General features: G+C 41.8%; 1 protein-coding gene across 1 annotated transcript in view; it reads right to left on the bottom strand.

The window, feature by feature from the left end:
* The window catches only part of LOC114047083 (prostaglandin G/H synthase 1-like), a 48,637-nt gene extending 30,374 nt beyond the window's left edge, over nt 1-18,263 (bottom strand). Inside the window, exons 1-2 of the mRNA XM_027867791.1 lie at nt 18,138-18,263; nt 17,738-17,809 (exon numbers count right to left, since the gene is read on the bottom strand). Coding sequence (XP_027723592.1) covers nt 17,738-17,809; nt 18,138-18,144 — 79 coding nt within the window. The 5' untranslated portion in view covers nt 18,145-18,263. The remainder of the gene's footprint in view (nt 1-17,737; nt 17,810-18,137) is intronic.
* Nucleotides 18,264-19,921: the final 1,658 nt, after the last annotated feature.

Below are 19,921 nucleotides of genomic sequence, written 5' to 3'. Positions count from 1 at the left end.
CTGGTGTCTACCTCTGCAGGTCCCTGCCCAAGGTTTCCTTCAGGTCCCACTCCCTAGTCTCCCAAGGAAAACTACTTCCTCCAGTGCCTCTCAAAGCTGGCTCATGGCACCAAATGCCAGGAAACAACTGATAAGAGGCTACCCTGCAGCCTTTGGGGGCAGTCACTTCCTGCTGAGTCAGACCCAGGCCCACTGGGCAGGAGAAGGCAATGATTGGGGAGATGGGGCAGCAGAGAAGAGATATGGGGCAGAGCTGATGGAACAGAGGCAGCAGCCTGAGGCTGAGAGGACCTGGAAAGGAAGCTACCCCAAGCCATCTCCCACTCCATCTCGCCAGTTCAGGCTCTCTATCTAGCCTCAAGGAAACAGGAAACTGTAGTCAAGTCAGCTGAAGAGTTTACAAAGCCATTGCCTAATTTACTCTGGCTCTGGCCTCATTTTTATGATGCCCTGGGAGCAACACAGTGGAAATAATCCTGAACTGGGCAGCAAATTAGCCCTATCTCTGCTGTTACTTACTGAATGATGCTGGGAAATAACCTTATTTCTCAGGGTCTCATTCATCTGTAAAATGAGAGATCTAAACTAGGTGTTTTCTCAAGCCTTCTCACACTTTATGTCTTGAGATCCTTTGTGACTCTCACATTCTATTACTTTCATTTTTTTTTGTTTTTGTTTTTTAGGCAATTAGAGTTAAGTGACTTGCCCAGGGTCATACAACTAGTAAGTGTCAAGTCAAATCTGATCTGAGATCGGATTTGAACTCAGGTCCTCCTAACTTCAGGGCCGGTGCTCTATCCACTGTGCCACTTAACTGCCCCTACTTTCATTTTCTAAGACTAATTTTTCAAAGTATTTCAAACCCATTATCTATCTGATCTTCACAATACCTCTGCTAAGTAAACAAGTAAAGGTGTCATCATCCCATTTGACAGATGCTGAAACTGAGTGCCAAAAAGTTGAAGAGCTCAATTAAAATTCAGAGTGAATCAATGAAAGAACCCTGGGTCTCCTAACCTCCCATATACTGGGAAAAGAATTGGGGAATAAGCACTAAGCAACTACTATGTGCTAGGCATTGTGCTAAGGGCTTTGCAAATATCTCATTTGATCCTTACAACTCTGGGAGGAAGGTGCTTGTTATTATCATTCCTACTTTACAGCAGAGGAAATTGAGTCAGAAGATAAGTGACTTGCCTAGGATCACACAGCTAGTAAGTGTCTGAGGACCCATTTGAAATCAGATCTTCCTGACTTCAGGCCCAGTTCTCTAACCACTGTACTACCTAGATGCCTATAATAAGTTATTCATATAGACCTTTACAAATATTATGTCATTTTATCCTTACAACAACCTTGGAAGGCAGGTGTTATTGTTATCCCCATTTTACAGATAAGGAAACTAAGATTTAGAGAAGTTAAGTGACTGGCCCTAGGTTTGATCTCAGGTCTTCCTGCCTTTCTGTCCAGTGTTCTCTCCACTGCATTACCTAGCTGCCATTTATAGTGTCCTTTGTTGACACCATCTCACTCTCCCACCTCAGCACCCCCAAGTCTCAGGAAAAAGAGTTATGTGCAAAGGCATATTCTGTCAACACTGAGGCCAGATTGTCCTTCCTCTTCTCCTCTGTCCCTGTCTCTAACTTAATCTGTCTCTTCCCCCAGTCACAGTCCTGACTCTTTCTTCCTCCCGCCCATTCCTAAATGAGTGTTACCTCACTCAAAATAACACCCACTTCTCACCCTTTCTCCTCCCTTCTCCACTGCCACTCTCAGACCTTCCCTCCTGCCAGCTGTGACCCTAGCCTGCCACATCTGGAATTAAAGTTTTCTTTCATTGAAAGCAGTTGGGGAAATGACAGTCCCCCTCCAACCCCCAAGCAGAAAGAACAGTCATATGGCCAGAATACAGTGAAAAAGAAAGAGAAGGCATGCATGACAGGGTTCTGGCTTCTGGGAAGTCACTCTATTTTGACCCCCTCCCACCTCCTAAAACCCTAGCTGGGCACACCCAGTTCTGGCTGGCGCCACATTCTCACTGGATGGGGGGGAAGGGAGGGGTCAGAGAGGAAGGTGCAGGAGGGGAGGGAAGAAAGAGGCCAAGAAAACAGAACAAAAACACTTGGAAATTTTCAAGTGTGCAGTAAATCATAGGCTCTCAGACCAAGAAAGAACTTAAAAAGTCATTCTAACCATCCCCCTGGTTCCCATTCCCAGAGCCCCAAGAAATTCAGGAACAAACAACATATATGCCTATGTGATAAAGTGGGAAATTCACTAGCTTTGTAGTCAGAGAAGCTGGGTTAGAAGCCTACTCAGTATTGTCACTTAAAACAGCGATCTTGAACAAATCACTTCACCTCTGGGCCTCAGTTTCCTCATCTGTAAAAATTAAAGGATTGGACTACATTTGCCTAAGATCATAGATCATTACCTAAGATCACTGCTGTAGCGCTGTAAAGAACCTTATTGGACATTTCAGCCTAAGATCACTGCTGTAGCGCTGTAAAGAACCTTATTGGACATTTCAGCCAAACTCCTCATTTTACATTTAAGGGAACTGAGACCCAAAGAACTATGAAATGATTTGTCCAAGGTCATAAAGCAACTTAGTAGCAGATCTGGCGTAGACCCTGGGACTTGAATTATCAGCAGACTCAGGCTTCCTTCCTATTTTGCCAGGGTTAGGCAGATATTACATTGAGGTGATCATATCTAACCCATAGGGGACAGAAGAGATAGCCTGGAGTGTGGTTTGGGGGAGGGAATACTGGGGGGTTATGTGTGAATCCACTAACTTCTGGTTAATGATGGCAGAGGAGACTAGCTCTCACTTCCCTACTCTAGCAAAGATGTAAAAAGAGTATAAGACCAAATAATGCTCAAGAAATCCAAAGAAAAACTATAGTAAATGCTTTAATCCAGCCAGAAGCCTGTGGGCATTGGGAAAGAGGTCCTGACCAAAAAAAAAAAAAAAAAGCCAGTGAAAGTGAAGATAAGTCAAATGCCTTCAGCATAGACTGAAGATTCTCCAGGGGGCACCTGAAGACTGCAGCATTCTGTACTTTGGTTCAGGATGACTAGAGTGTTCAGATGAGAAAGCCCCAGGGTGGTAGGAAGCCCTCAGCATTCTGATGGTGAACGGCTCTCAGATCAGGGCACCCCAACGATGCTGGAAGTTCACAGTCAAGCCCTGAAGACTTCAGTGCTCTGAACTAAGTTGATCTAGGAGGGCTCTGAATGTATAGGAAACTGAGGTCAGGACCAAGCAGGACCCCACTACTCCATCTAACAGTGGAGATTGGGGCAGAGCCTGAACCTGATACAGTCTCAAATTAGGAAGTGAAACTGCAGACATGTGTAAATAGAAAAAGATATTGAATGCTATGAGGAGATAGTATAGATCCCAAAATGGTCCAAAAACAAACCCACGAGGAGAGAGTACTTCCACAACAATTACAAGCAGAGAGTCAGAGGGAGAAAAAATGTCTTAGCCCTAAGGACTAGAAAAATATATGGAAGAATTAAAGAATTAAGAGAGAAAATGAAATACAAGTAATATAAGAGCCCTAGGGGTAAGAATATAAAAAGCTTAGAAGAGAAGGTAGAAAACCAAAATAAGAAAGTCCTTAAATATTACAGTATACCAGGGGAAGCTTGGTGGCACAGCGAATAGAGCACCAGCCCTGGAGTCAGGAGGACCTGAGTTCAAATCCGATCTTAGACACAACACTTACTAGCTGTTGTGTGACTCTGGGCAAGTCACTTAACCCCAATTGCCTCACCAAAAAAATATATATATATTTATATTACAGTAGATCAAACTGAAATTACTGACTCCATAAAATAAAGGATGTCCCAAAATTTTAGTGCAGTTTTATGCTATTAAAGTTTAACATGTGACCATGTCACAGCTACTAACGTTTAAAACTGTACTCAGATTTTTTAGTTATTATTAATATTGTTAAGCTAATTGTTTTAAGTGATAAAAGCTTAATATGTGACCCTGTCATCATTATTATAGCTTAAAACTTCACTAAGATTTTTGGGACACCTTGTATGAGAACAAAATACAAATATTTTAAAAAGTGAAGAAAATGTAAGGTATTTACTATCAAAAATAACAGATCTGGTAAACAGGTCAAGGAAGGATGATTGAAGAATCATCTTATTCCCTGAAGACCATGATTTAAGAAAAAAAAGCTATATACTTTATTTCAAGAAATCATAGATGAAAACCAATAATACGTACTAGAATGAGAGTACAAAGTGAAAATAGAAAGAATTTACTGGACATCTCTTGAAGTAAACCTCAAAATGATAGTACTCAGGAATGTCATAGCCAAAATTGAAAGCTCCCAGGTTAAATTTAAAAATACTGCAGGAAGCTATAAAGAAGTTGTTCAAGTACTAAGGAACTGGAGTCAGGGTCATATAATACATGGCACTTACTACTATAAAGAAGAAAAAATCTAGAACTGTTCCATAAGGCAGAAGATAAGGGCTTACAATCAAGAATAACTTACCCTGAAAAAGAGTCTATATAAAAGAGGAAAAATAGACTTTTGGTAAAAACAGGTCAATTTCAAACATCCCAGAAGAAAAGACCAGATAGATATGAGCAGAAACTTTGAAATACAAATAAGTCAAGAGACACTTTGAAAAGTAAATTTATTGGAGCAATTGGAAGGAGCTAAATAATGATGGAGTTCTTACATTATAATAGGGAGAGAAGAAACAAGTGTCACTTTGGAACCCTAATGTCTCCAAGGGTCACAGAAGGGAGTTAAAAACAGAGGGCCTAGGGGTAATTTTATTTGGTTTCAAAGATCTTGGGAGAAGAAAGAAAAGGCAGGGGAAAGGAATATGTTTGGAAGAAAGGTGGAAGAAGAGGATAGAACTTAATATTTTTCATTATCAAGGTGCTTGAGAAGAAAAGTACAAAAAGATGGAAAAGGAGGTTAAGGGGAAGGGGCTTCACATGAACACCATTCTTATCTGAACTGTACATATGAAGGCTGAAAAGGCACAGTGTTTGGTGGAACAATACATTAAACTCAACAAAGAGACAGGAAGGGATAGGGAAGGGTGAAAGGAAATCCTAAAAGTAAAGTTATCTTGAAGAAGGAATCATCACCAAACAACAAACCTCAATTTCAAAGTATAGATCATTAAGGGAGAATTAAAATGAAGAAAATAAAGAGTAAGAACTAGTTATTGGTGTCTGGGCAAATGGAAGAGAAAATGGTCAGAAGAGCTGAAGGAAATCACTTCAATTATAGATCATAACTGTTGCTCACACTCCTTTTTCACCACTTTTTTTCTTTATAAAAGGTATGAGAATAAAGAAAGGGAAAACTAGAAGAGTATATGATGCAGGGAAATACATAATTAACAGTCATAACTGGGAATATGAATGGCATGAACTCACCCACAGCAAAGAAGGTAGAAGAACGGATTATAAAGCAGAAGCTTTATAGAAGAAACACACTTGAAACATAAAAGATTCACACAGATAAAAAATAAAGGACTGAATTCATCATGCTTCAAGTGACCAAAAAAATCAGGGGGAGCATTCATAATCTCAGACAAGGGAACTATAAAAATAGACATAGTTAAAAGAGAAAAACAGTGAAATCATATCACACTTAAAGGCACCATAAACAATAAAATCATATCAGAACTTAACATATGTGTATGTATATACATATATATGTATAAAAGAAATAGCTCAGCATCTACATATTAAGGGAAAAATGAATCAAATTATGGAGAGAAATAGTGAAACCATAATAGTTGGGGATCTTAACATGCCTTTTTCAGGTCTAGACAATTAACAAAAATATAAAAATTGAAAAGATAAAGACCCAAACAGAACTTTCGAGCACTTACATATGATAGATTTCTTGCAATTCTAAAGAAATAGAAAGGAACATAGACATTTCTCAGATGTTTATGACACCTTTACAAATGGTAGGGTATAAAATCTTCACAAACAAAGAAAAGCAAAGATAATAAACATATATCCCTTACTGACCAAAATACAATAAAAAAAGCATAATAAATAGTGGACCTTTGAAAAAAGGATTTAAATTAGAATGGAGAATAATTTAATGCTGAAGAATTGGTGGGTCAAAAACAAGTCATGCAAAGCATTGAGAACTTCAAATAACACTACAAAAATGAGGCTACATATCGAAATTTTTGAGAAACATTCACAATAGTTCTTTGGGGGAAATTTATATATCTAAAAACTTTTACTAATGAAAGAGAAGGAATAGATCAATGAATTAAGTATGCAACTAAACAAAAAAATAGAAAAGGAATGATTTTCTTAAGAAAACTAAACACCAAAATGAAAATTATAAAAAATCAAAGAAGAGATTAATAAAACTAAAGACAAAAGAGCCATAGAATTGTTAGGTAAAACAAGGAGCTATTAAAAAATAATAATTAAAATGGATAAACTATTAGCCAATTTGCTTTTTTTAACAGAGAAACAAAACTTAATTGCAAGTAACAAAAATGATAAAGTAGAATTACCAAAAAAGGAAAAGGAAAGGAATTGTTTGCCATATATACTAACAAAAGTTACAACGAACAAAACAAACATATTTACACAAGTATAAAACTCCCAATTTTTTTTACTTTATCTTTCAATTAAAAGACATTTATTTTCTCTCCTTTCTATCCTCTTCCCAATTTAAAGGAAAAAAAGAAAAGAAAAACAAAACTCTTATAATAAATGTGCATAATCAAACAAATTCTCACATTGTCCATGTCTATGTTGCATTTTCCATCTTGAATCCATCACATCTCTATCAGGATGGGTAACCTAGTTCATTATCAGCATGCTGGAATTAAGGTTGGTCATTGAATTGATCAGAGTCCTTAAATCTTTTAAAGTTGTTTGACTTTACAATATTGTTGTTATTATATAAGTTGTTCTCTTGGTTCTATTCACTTCTGCGTCAGTTCACACAAGACTTCCCAGATTTCTTTGAAATGATCTTTCATAAGTTTTATGGCACAATAAATTACATTTGTGTCATCTACCATTACATTCACATATTGTAATTTGTTCAGCCATTCTTCGATTGTTTCCAGTTCTTTATCATTATGAAAAGATCCATCCTAAATATTTTTGCAGATATAAGTCCTTTCTCCTTTCTCTTTTATATCTTTGGAGTATTTGGCTAGCAGAGGTGTCAGAGGATAAAATTAACAGACAAGAAATGGAGAAATTAAATAACATAATCAGAGGAAATGAAATTGAACAAGACATAAATGAATTCCCAAAGGAAAAAACCCAGGACCTAATACATTTACAAGTGGATTCTAACAAACATTTTTCAAAGAACAATAAATTCTAGCATCATATAAATTATTTGCAAATAGGAAAAGAAAAGATCCTACCAAATTTTTTCTATTGTACAACTATGGCCTTGATAACGAAATCATGGAGAGACAAAACAAAAAATGAAAACCATACACCAATATCCCTAATCAATATAGATGCAAACATATCGAATAAAATATTAAAAGAGAGGCTACATCAACATACAAGAAGATAAATACATTATTGCCACATTGGATTTATACTAGCAATAGAGGCTTAATTCAATATTAGGAAAACTATAAATATAATATGCCATATTAATAACAAAAACAATAAAAATCATATAATTACATAAATGGATTAAAAGCTTTTGATAAAGGAAAAAGTCTGTGCAGAAAGTTTCTCTGACATCCAAGATACAGATGGAGCTGATTCTAATATATAAAAGCAAGAGTCATTCCCCAACAGACATTAAATGGTCAAAGAATATGAAACAGGCAGTTCTCAAGAGAAGAAACCCATGCTATCAAAAACCATATGAAAAAATGCTCCAAACCAATAATGATAAGGAACAATTCAAATTAAAACAACTCTGAGATTCTACTTCACAACCACTAGATTAGCAAAGTTGACATGAAAAGGAAAATAATTGTTGGAGAAGTTGTGGAAGAACAGATATACTAATGCACTGTTGGTGAAATTGTGAAGTCAACTGATTCAGTCATTTTGGAAAGCAATTTGAAACTAAAAGTCACTGAACAGCGTATTATTAATCTACAGCTTTATTAACCTACAGCTATTAAGCCTAATCAGTGAATAGAGAAAAGAAAGTAGGAAAAGATATGTGCAAAATTATTTATAGCAGCACTTTTTGTGGTAGCAAAGAACTGGAAAAGAAGGAGGTACTGCTCATCAACTGGGAATGACTGAACAAATTATAAGTGCAGCAGCAAATAGATCACTGGGCCTAGAGTCAGGAAGATTCATCTTCCTGAATTCAAATCTGGCCTCCTAGCTGTATGATCCTAAGCAAGTAACTTAACCCTGTTTGCCTCATTTTCCTCATCTAAAATGATCTGGAGAAGGAAATGGCAAACCACTCCATTATTTTTGCCAGGAAAACTCCAAAAGGGTTCATGAAGAGTTGAACACAGCTAAAAAATACTGAACAACAATGAATAAATTATGGCATATGAATATAATGGAATAATAGTACATCATAAAAGAATTATGAAAGGGATGGATTCAGAGAAAATTAGGAAGAGTTAGGACACAATGACTACAATACTGTAAAGAAAAACAACTTGGAAAGACTTAAAAATTGATTGATGCAATGAGCAATACTTCTTTACAAGACCATGCTGCCTACCTCCTAAAGGGAGGTAATCAGCTCAGGATACTGAATGGGACATACATTTTTGCTCAAAGTGGACAGTAGATACCATACTTCTTTATTACAAGGAAGAGTTTGTTTTTAATTGTTGGGGAAGGAATAGGAGCTCAGGAGGAGAGCCAGGGGAGAAAGAATAACACTAATAAGGCTGGAAAGAAGGAAAGAAATAAAACTGTCATTGGGAAGTTTTTAAATGTATTTAACAAAAGGAAGTTCAGAGGAAGGGGCAAACAAAAAGACAACTTTGAAATTATTTCATTTATTCAGTTAAAAATATAAGCTGTATGTAATTGAGTCTCAGGTTCATATGTGAACCTCTTCTGCTCTTCTCTGAAGATGGAAATGTTCATGTTTGTTGGTGTATATCAAATTCAGAATAACAAAAAAGAAAAATGATTAAAAAGAAAAAAATAGTGAATCAGCCACCTAGGAACTTTAAGTGTTAATAACTTGCTAAGATGACATCATCATCTGTAAAATCTACATTCTAGAGGGTATATGTGATTTCTAAGGGTTTTCCACTTCTAAAATGTTATGTTCTAAAGTACCTTCTAGCTCTACATTCTAAAGTTTCTTTCAGCTTTTAAATTTATTCTCTGTGTCCTGACATTTTTGTTCTAACATCTTGTTTATATTCCATATCCCAAGGTCTTTTCCAGCTCTGACACTGTAAAGTCTCTTTCAGCTATAATAACCTACAAATCTATGGGGGTGGGGGAGAGGGACTGAAGAGGAGTGCTGGGTACACAGAATGAGGAGAAGGGGCAGATACAATAGCCATCCCCACCCCTAGACAGGGCCTCCATTCAAGGTCAGACAACCAGGTACAATGGGATGAACTCTGGTTCTAGAGTCAGAGGACCTGATGACTATTACCTGTACAACCTTCGGTTCGTTACCTAACCTCCTGGGCCTCAGTTTCCTTCTTCAGTAAATGAAAGCATTGGACTGGAGAGCCTCTGAGATCCCTTCCAACTTTCCTGATCTATAATCCTACAGTTTGTGGAAAGTAGGGGAGAGAAAAGAGAAGGGTCAATGGTCCAAGCCCTACCCTACCCCCAGACACACACAAAGCATGAGAAAATTATGCAAATAATTTTGCTTAATCCTTCAACTGCACAATGGGCATTGTTTGGTGTGAGCTAGGATGCTGACTGCATAGGAGGAGGTCTGTGAAGGGTTAGGGTCCTAAAGTGAAAGAACAATAATAATGATAACTCTCATTTCTCAAGCACATTCCTCATAACTTGTGAGGGAAGCAGGACAAGGATTATTGATCCCCATTTTATGGAGGAGAGCGAAGCTCAGTAACATTATGTGATGTTTTCTACAATGCACTTCTTGCAACCATTATTTCCATTTTACAGAGAAGACTAAGGTTCAAAGAGATGAAGGGACTAGGTGATCCAGACAGTGAGTGGCAGAGCTGGGACAGAAACCCAGGTCTTGGACCATAAGTCAAGGTACCCTCCTTTACCATGGCAACTCCATGAATTGATCAAATGCTGGAAGGAGCACTAGGCTGGGGAATCAAGAGGTTAGGGTTCTACTCACGGTTCTATCAATAATTAGATAGGCAACCTTGGGCAAGTCACTTCCTTCCTCTGAGCCTCAATTTCCCCATCTGTAATGTTACGGTGTCATGCTGGACAGTCTTCAAAAACTTGTCTCAGCTGTAACGTTTCAGAATTCCATGACAGCAGGCCTTAGAGGGGCAAGTCCTGGCATTATATTCTAGCCTAAGTATCTCCTATTACAACCCTTGAGGTCTGCTCCATGAAATCCAGTCATTGGGTTATCAGTGGGCTCAGGTCCCTGATACAAACCCACATTGTCCCAGCTTCCCAGCGTCCCCAGAAAGTCTAAGATTGCAACTGAGAGACTGAGGGAGAATAGACAAGCTTCTTCCCCACTCCATCCTGGCCCAATCACTCTACCTTCTCTGCTCTCCTCTTACTCTTAGTCCCCATCTCTTCATTTTTTCCTCTTCACTGTTGTCCCCTCCTGCTCTCCTCTCTCCTCTTTTTCACTCTCTCTTCTCCTCCCCCCTATTCTCCCTTCCCCTTATTTTCCTTTTTTTTTTTATTTTTTGCAATAAACATCAGGAGCTTCAGGACATTTAAAGGTCTCTTAGTCACAAGGTACACAGCTGAGGAGCTGTGAAATTTACCCCGGAAGGGCTCAAGGCACGGCATTTCCCCCAATTCCTTTCTCTACCCTGCCCCACACACACCTCCTATTCTCTCCAAAAGCTGTCTACAAGGCAGCAGTGATCTGTGTCTGGGGTAGAGCAGTGCTAGGAATTAGCATGAGGATAAAGCCAGGACAGCTGTCAGGGGCTCCCTTGAGACCTCCTTATCCCACATGGTCTGGCTTTGACTTTCCCCTCATTCTCACTTTTTCCCAGAGGACCCAGCTTAACAGATGAGGAGATTCCAGGATCTCTGAAAACCCTGACTGGTGGAAATGACTTTAGACGGTCATATTGTTCATTTCCCTGTCTTCAGGAACAACCCACACATTCCTGTTATACTGAACAAATGAATACAGAAGAACCCCAGATTGGCTCCATGGACCTAAGCCTGGAACTCAATTCTAACAGAGTTCTTCCCAAGTTTTCGTTCTGGATTTCTTCTTGGGATGGGGGAGGGATTGAGCAGTGGCCACCCTTCATCACCAGCCTGGAAGGGAGAGATGCTCTTTTCATGGTAAATGGCTATTAAAGAAAGGGGATAGGTGGGCATCAGCCCAGGGCTCCTCCACATACCATTCCTCACTTAGGAAGGACTTCCTCCTATCTAACCTAAAGCCCTCACTCTGTCTCTGAAGTCTATTTCTTTCTTTCTTCATTTGGACTTGACAACACCTGCTGGAGTAAGAGCCCAGACCAGGGTCTCAGAAACATTTGCTCAATGTCTGGCTAGCCCTCCTCCTCTATTACATTTAGGAATTGGACTAAATGACCTATAGACTCCATGCCAACAAACACTCTTTGTTCCAAGATTTTCAAAAGTTCTGGCATTCTGTGTTCTAAGGTCCTTCCCAAGTTCTAACATTTGAATTTCACTTCCAACTCTGCCATCCTTTAATCCAGTGTCTCATCTTACTCTAACAAATATCATTCTAGAAAAAAAAGCCTATGGTCTTCTCTGTTTTCAGCTCACCCTATTGTTGTTCCTTCAAGCTTTCCTATCTGAACTCCCCTCCCCATCCCTGGGGCACCAAAAAACTCTCTCTGAGCTCAAACTGCATAGCTGAACATGGACTTGCTGGGGTTCAAGTCTCCTCTAGTTAGGTGCATGTAATTCAGGGCAGGGAGAGGAGAGGCCTCTGTGGGGAGTAAAGAAGGAGTAATACCCAGTCTTGGATAAGGTGGGGAGAGGCTTGGGTTTGCTTTTCCATAGTCTGCTAAGAATAATATTTAGAGAAGTTTGCTAAAGTCCCGTTCCAAAGATATTGAAATAGCATAAACAAGAGATGCTAGATTCCTCTTGGGGGGTGGGGTGGAAGGGGGTGTGTCTAACTTACCTAATCCCTCCAACTGGCCAGGCTATTCAGACAAGGCCTGTAATCGTCAGCAAACAATCCACAGCTGTTCAGCATACCCTGTCTCCAAATAACTGGAGCACCAGTTGGATGGGAGTGAGGGGAAGGTGAGGGGGAGGGGCCCGCAAGGAACCCTAATCTTGCCTCCTTCCTCCTTCCCTCCATATGAAAACTGGAATGAGAAAAGGCTGGGGGCAGTGAAAGCTGGATAGAATGCAGCCACAGCCTGCATACAGTCTGTAAGTGGGGGTCCTTGGGATGGGCAGGGCTGGCAGTCATCCCACATTCTTTCCCCATGGGCACCAGCCCAAGAAACACCTGGACTTTGCCTGGGTCTCTCCCCATCCTGATAGCTTCTGTCCATGGGAACCCAGAATAATAATATGGTCAAGAGGCTTCACCCCCATCCCCACCCCTCCACACACAAGCATGCACACTGTGGCCTTTTCCCAGTTCCTGGCTCCACTGGGATGAGGGTGGAAAGGTTTAGAGCCCAGGGGGGCTCCAGGATCCCACCCTCACCCAGTGTTCCACTCTTCTCTCCTGCCCTATGAGCAGAAGATTTTCCAAAAAAGATTTCCCAACCCCAACCCAAGAATTTTAGTACCTCTTCTGTGGGCAGATATAGCAATTCTAGGCACTACATACCTCACTTAAAATGTGAGGGCCAGTCCTCCCATAAGCAAATACAATACTATCTCACTGTACTAAAAAGCCCGAAGGGTTTGCTTTTCTCTGAGTGAACAAATTCATCCTGCTATAGTATATGTCTTCACAAAGTGAAGATTGGACCATATTGGCACAGGAATTATGGCGCAGTGCTGGCTTTAGAGTCAGAAGGACCTGGGTTTGAATCCTGGCTCTGACGCTGACTAGCTTGAGCACTTTCTGCTTTGGGATTCAACTTCCTCCTCTCTAATATGAAGGAGCTAGACTAGAGGGCCTGAGTCAAGAAGTATTTATGAAGCACCTACGTGCCAGGAGCTATGCTAAATAAATGCTGGGGGTGCAATGAAAAGCAGAGGGAGAACATTCTGCCTCAGGAGGATGGGAGTAGGGGTCTAGTGTAGACTAAGACCCCCTAGGGATTCAATGCTAAGCACTGTGGGGGGAGGCATTCAGGATCCTAGCCCCCAAAGTTGCTTTTTGGGAAAACAAGACTCCCACACATGAAAAATTAACTCCGTCTCCTCCTCTTCCACTCCAATGCCTCCACCCAGAGCCCAGGTCCTCCTCACTTCATGCAGGAGTAATTTGTTCTTCCTCCTTCCAGCTGCTTAGAGTGGCCTTCAAGGCCTTCCCTAATCTGGCTTCTACTTCTCTTTCCACCTTACTTATCATCCCCTCCCTTCCACATACTCCATGTCCCAGCCAAGCTGAGCTAAGCAGCTCCACAAACACACCATTGAATTTTCTGGTTCCATGCTATGGCTCACCCTGTTCCCCCTAACCAGCATGTTCTCTCCCTCCCCTCTGTCTATGCAAATCCATCTACCGATTCACAGAATAGTGAATGCTAGAGCTAGAAGCAATATGAGAACATATGCTAGTCTATGTTACATAATGAAACCTAGAACACTGGCCCCTGAGGAGACCTTAGAGATCTCGTCATCTAACCTCCCAATTTTGCGGATGAAGAAATCGAGTCCTACTGAGGGGCCATAGGTCATACAAGTCACTCTCCAAATTGAAGCTCCTAGGAGAAAGATATCCTTAGACCCCTTATATCAATCCATCAACAAGCATTTATTAAGGGGCAGTTAGGTGGCGCAGTAGATAGAACACCAGCCCTGGAGTCAAGAGGACTTGAATTCAAATCTGGCCTCAGACACTTGACATTTATTAGCTGTGTGACCCTAGGCAAGTCACTTAATCCCATTGCCTAGCCAAAAAAAAAAAAAAAAAAACCCAAGCATTTATTAAGTACTTACTATGTGCCAAGCACTTTGCTAAGTACTTGAAGATACAAGGACAAAAACATAACAGTCCCTGCCCTCAAAGACCTTACATTCTACAGAGAGAAACAATATGCATTCACCTAAATAAATACAAAGTAATGGGGGATAGGTGGAAGGGGGGGGTGTTGCCTAGCATCTGGGGACGGGGGCTCAGGAAAGGAATCATGAAGAAGTTGATTTTTTAATTGAGCCCTGAAAGGAAGCAGGGATTCCAAGAGCTGGAGAAAAAAGGTAGTGAATTCCAGGCATGAAGGGCCAGCCTATACAAAGGCCCAGAGACGGGAGATGGCATGTTATGGCCAACACATAACAAGTAGACTAGTTTGGCTAGAACACAGTGCATGATGGAGATTAATACATAATATCCCTGGAAAGATCAGATGTAGCCAGACCATGACAGGCTTTGGAGGCTAAGCAGAAGAGTTCATATTTTATTCTCAGGGCAATGGAGAGTCACCAGGGCTTTTTGAGTTGGGAAATATAGTGGATGGATTATCAAGGGGAGAGACTAGAAGCAAGGAGAACAATTAGGAGGCTGTTTTGATAGTCTGCCTAAGAAGGGATAGGGCCTGAATTAAGATAGTTATGGTATAGGCAATAAGGAGGAGAGAGAGGAAAGAGAATTTGGGGATTGTAGGGGGAGGTCGTTGAACTGATCAAGACTTGGCTGATAGGATTTGGGGAGAGAGTAAAGAGTTGAATATGACTCATCACCTAGTACAGGATCTTAAAAGTTGAAGCCTGAATAAAAACGTGTTGCATGAGAGCACAGAGGCAAAGAAACCCGAGTTCTAATCTCTAACTTGTTATGGGACCCTGGGCAAGTCATCTACCCTCCCTGGACCACCTCCAAAAGCTAGGAGGCTTAAAGGCATGGAGTGAAAGGGCTCCACATACTGCAGGGGTGCCCAACATCCCTCTGCCTCAAGGCAATAGGGGGTGGATTGGAAATTGTCAAATTGAATCGCTGAACATGGAATGTTAGAGCCATAAGAACCTTAGAGCAGAGACCAAAGTACTTCCCCCAGTTTCCCCATACATGTATAAAATTCCCCATATTCCCCATATATGTACAAAATGAGAATAAAAACAGTTGCTCTTTGATGTCTAAAATTCCTTCCAACTCTAAGTTCTCTGATCCTGGGATTTCCTGGAACCCAAATTGGGGAGACTGGCTATGAGGCACACAGCCCAGACTCCCGGGCCCAGAGCTGCTTCACCTAACACCAAAGGGAAGGAGATTCTGAGCCTGCCTCTTCCTACATCATCCTCAGAATGATGAAACTTAGGATCCCTAGTAAAGGCAAGAAAGCATCAGAAAGTGAGATGAGGTGAAAGGGGGGAGAGTCTCTGGGCCCAGTGGTTTTGATAAAGTCAATGGGAAAGCTCATAGTATTTTAAATCTGAATGGGGGTTTAGAACTCACTTGTAGGACCACTGGCAAGTCGCAGACTCTCTGAGACTCAGTTTCCTCATCTATACAATGGGAACAATAATACTTATATTAACTACCTCACAGGATTGTTTCAAGGGGCTCCCTTCCTTTTAATTGAAGAGTTCCTATCTTCGCATTTTGGATCTGGTTTCCAATCCACATTTTGCACCTTATTGATCCAGGCCTCAGTTTCCTCATCTGTAAAATGAGGGAGTAGGGCTAGATGAGCTCTGCTCTAATTCTAAGATTCCTCCCAGTTTTAAATGTTTGCTCTTACAATCTGATGAACACAAAATATTACAGCCAGAAAGGATCTTACAGATCATCCAAACCAATTACATTACGATGAGGGAAAATGAGGCCCAGAGAGATGAGATTTGTCCAAAATTCACAGACCTTGTAAGTGGCAGAGCTGGGGTTCAAACCCTGGTCAACCAACTCTTAGATGTCTCTTTCCACGAAAGACCACATGCTACCTTTTCAAAAGCAAAAGAACCCCTAGGTATGAACCAGGAATGCTCAGGCAGCTGGGTAAAATGGTTTGAAGGCTATACCTGAAGTCAGGAAGACCCAAGTTCAAATCCTACCTCAGACACTCCCTAGCTTTCTGAACCTGAGCAAGTCACTTAACCTCTGTTTGCCTCAGTTTCCTCATCTGTAAAATGAGGATAACAACAGTACCTACCTTATAGGGTTGTTAAGAGGATGTTATAAGATAATATTTGTAAAGGACTTTGCAAACCTTAAAGTGCTATACAAATATTATTATATCATGAGAGGAAGCAAAATGTCCCATAGGCCCTCAGATGTGAGTAGGAACCCCAGGTGTATATATACCAGCATCTGGAAAACTTCGTTGGGCTACTGATTTCACAGAGGAAAACATCAAGTCAAACCCAAATATAACCAGGTACCAATAACACACCAGAAAGGCATTCAATTCACTAAATCATTTTGGATAGAGAGAAGAGGAGAGAGGAGTATATGAGAATGAAAAGGTAGAGACTAAGGAATGGCAGGTCAGAGGCTAAGAGATCAGTAGTCTCCCTCATTTCCTTTCCTTCATTTCCATGATGGGAGATGGGGAGGGAGTCCTCAGGGTATACTAAGGTGACACCACTCTCTCTCTCCTTCTGCGCAGAGTTGGGAAGAGATAGAGAAGGGAAACATTCTCTCTAGCCCCTCTCTGTCTGTATCTTCTTCCCTCATCCCATTTCTCTGGAGCCCACCTCTTCTTTGGTAGCAGGAAACAACCCCACCAGTGGACAATGCCTGCAAATGGAAGGGTCAGAGGCAACTTCTTGGTGGGGTGGTGAGGAGGAGGAAGCGGGGAAGGGGGAGAGAGGAAGAGAGAGAAGGTGGGGAAAGTGAAGTGAGAGGAAGTTTCTTCTAACTGAGCCACTGCCCCTCAAACCAGCCTCCCTGGGAAACAGGGTAAGTTTAGCCCAACTCAGACATGGCCCATCCTCCTTAGGCACTGCCTCCCTTCCCCCTAGACATTAGGATATAGAGTGTTAAACTTGGAAGGGACCTTAGAACTAGAATATTAGATCTAGAAGAGTCTTAAACATAAAATTACTGAAATTAGAACACAGAATGTGAGAGCTGGAAAATTCCTTAGAACGGAGAACATTGGATCTGGAAGAGCCTTAAAATATAACATTATGGAAATTAGAACACAGAATGTGAGAGCTGGAAAATTCCTTAGAACACTGAAACAGAGAACATAGAATACTGAAACTCCCTGTTTTACAGATGAGGAAACTGAGATCTAGAGAAGTGACTTTCCAGCTGATGATTGCTCTCCCAGCCATGAAGAAGGAGGAGGGAGGAGTTGGAGATGGGCACAAATGGTTCCAATAGGGCAAATCCACAACAGACTTCCTCTTCCTGACTCCTGACACCAGAATGGACCACTAGAACCCTTCCTTTCTCCCAGACCCTCAGAATTTGCAGAGCCCCAAATGGAGACCCTCCTGACCCTTTCCCAAATTCCCAGATGCATCAACAGGCAGACTTCCCCACCCCCAGGTTCGTGGCAGGGGAATGCCCAGAAGGAGCCCTACCTGTAGCAGGGGTCCCTGCAGCAGGAGACACAGTTTGCAGGAATAGCAACAGACTGAGTGAGAGATGCGGCCCTGGGAAGGAAAGAGGTGAGAAAGGTCAGGATGGGGAGAAGAGGACAAGTGGGGAATGGAAATAAAGAAAATGAGATAAATAGGAGATGGGGCAGCAAAAGAGAACTCAAGAATGGAAGGAAAGAAAAAGGGAAAGGAGACAACAATGGGGGGGCCAAGATGACATGAGGAGGGAGGGAATAAAAGGAAAGGGGAGAGAGAAATAGAAGAGGGGAAGGAGAGGCAAGAGGAAGAAGGGAAGAGTAAGGGAAAGGGGAGGGCGGGGAAGATAAGTGAGGAGACAGAGGAGCCCCGGCTGGGAGCAATAATCTGACCTAACCGAACTCACAGCTCATGGTGGGCAGAGGGAGTTTAACAAAGCCTAGACGCTGGCAGGCAGCCGGCCTCCGTCCGCTCGGTGCCAGGAGCCCTGACCAGTGCGGGCTCCAGCCTCTTGTAGCACTGGGCTGCCTGTCTCGGCTCCTCCCAGTGTTTCTCCTCGCACTCCTGCTCTCTAAACCTCCAGCCAGCCCCGCCCTCTAGGACAAGGGGGGGTAGAGGGAGGGATGAATGGGGCCCCATGGGGTCCTGCAGTCATCGGGGAATCTGTGGAGCGGTTTCCTGGACTTTTAGAATAGTAGACTCACATAAAATGAAAGGAAGCCGCAAATGCAAACTCCCGCTAAGAGCCCTCTATAAAATCAATGACTAAAGGTTGCTTGAACTCTTCCAGGAACCGGTCCTTCAGTATCTGGGAGGGCAAGAAGCTCCTTTTGTGGTTAATTTCATGTTAAATTACTTCTTTCTGCTAAGCTGAACTCTGCCTCCCGTATCTCTCACACCTCACCGTCCCCTCTTCTATACCAGGTGGTCTGGTTCTGGAATCTTTTCACTGTCTGCACTGCACGAACTATTGTTCCTAAAACAGTATCATGGAATTATAATATTTAGAACTGAAAGGAACCTTAGAGAACATCTAATCCACCATGACCCACTTTCCAGAGAAGGAAGCAAAGGCCTAGGAAGGGAAGTGACTTGCCTGAGGCCCTCCCAGCTAGTAAATAGCAAAGTCAGGATGGAAACACAGGTCTGATTCCAAACGGACAAAATAGGCATGCCTGCTTCTCATTTCTGAACCTGACCCATTCTCCTGCCTCGGTTTCCTCAGCTCCAAGCTAGAGAATAGTGAAAAGGGCACAGAATTTGAAGTAAATAAAAGAAACCTTCAGTTTGAATCCCAGCTCTATTACTTACTATCAGTGTGACCTTGGGGAAGTCACCCTTTATGGCCTCTGTTTCATCACCTGGAAAATGAGTGGGTTTGATCACATGATCTCTTCCTCCTCCAAGTCCTGCGATCATACAGGTATAGGAACAATAGGCATCCCTGAGTTGCAGTGTGTCAAGGACTCCCTTAAAGCCAACACTAAAGATCTTCTCTCTGCTGTTCCATAGTAAACCAGTGGAGAACATTGCCACAAGAAAAGGATGAGGCACCCGCTCTTCTGTCCCCACCCAGGCAACTCCCAAGCTTCTCCCTTAAAAGCCAGTGGCTCTAGGGCCTGCACAGATTTGGGAGGTGAGACAGGAGAAGGAGGAGGAGGAGGAATGGGAGACCACAAGGCACTCACCCACCTTCTGGAGAAAACAGTGACAGCCTTTCCCTCCCATTCAACCCAGAGTAAAGTTCCTCCCTCCGAGATACTGCATAGAGGAAGGTAAGGAGGCTGTCACTTCAGGAAATGAGGCATTTTATGAGGGGGGGGTTAGTGTTTTGGGTGAGGGATTTATTATGTTCTCCTATGGAAAGGAGACTTGGAACATCCTATAGTATGCTTCCTTCCCCTTCTTTCTCATAAGGAGCCAGTGCTACCACAGAAGCTTTAAAGAATGGTGCAGGAGAAACTTGCTGCTTCCTGGCCTCCTCTGTGCCTAAAGGCTTAACAATTATCCCTAGGTTTAACAATTACCTTAGCCCTACCCTTTCTCCTCCCCAAAAAGTAACATGGCATAATCTAAAGGGAACAGGATTAAAAATCTTGAGATCTCGATTCTTCGAGTCCAGACTTTGCCACTAAGTTGTGTCATGTTGGTTCAATCCATTCTCCAGACCTGTTTTCTCATCAGATAAAT

The sequence above is a fragment of the Vombatus ursinus genome, unplaced genomic scaffold, assembly GCF_900497805.2.
Source record: "Vombatus ursinus unplaced genomic scaffold, bare-nosed wombat genome assembly UNPS02014786.1, whole genome shotgun sequence".
Taxonomy (NCBI): domain Eukaryota; kingdom Metazoa; phylum Chordata; class Mammalia; order Diprotodontia; family Vombatidae; genus Vombatus; species Vombatus ursinus.
This window is presented reverse-complemented; position numbering and strand designations above follow the sequence as displayed.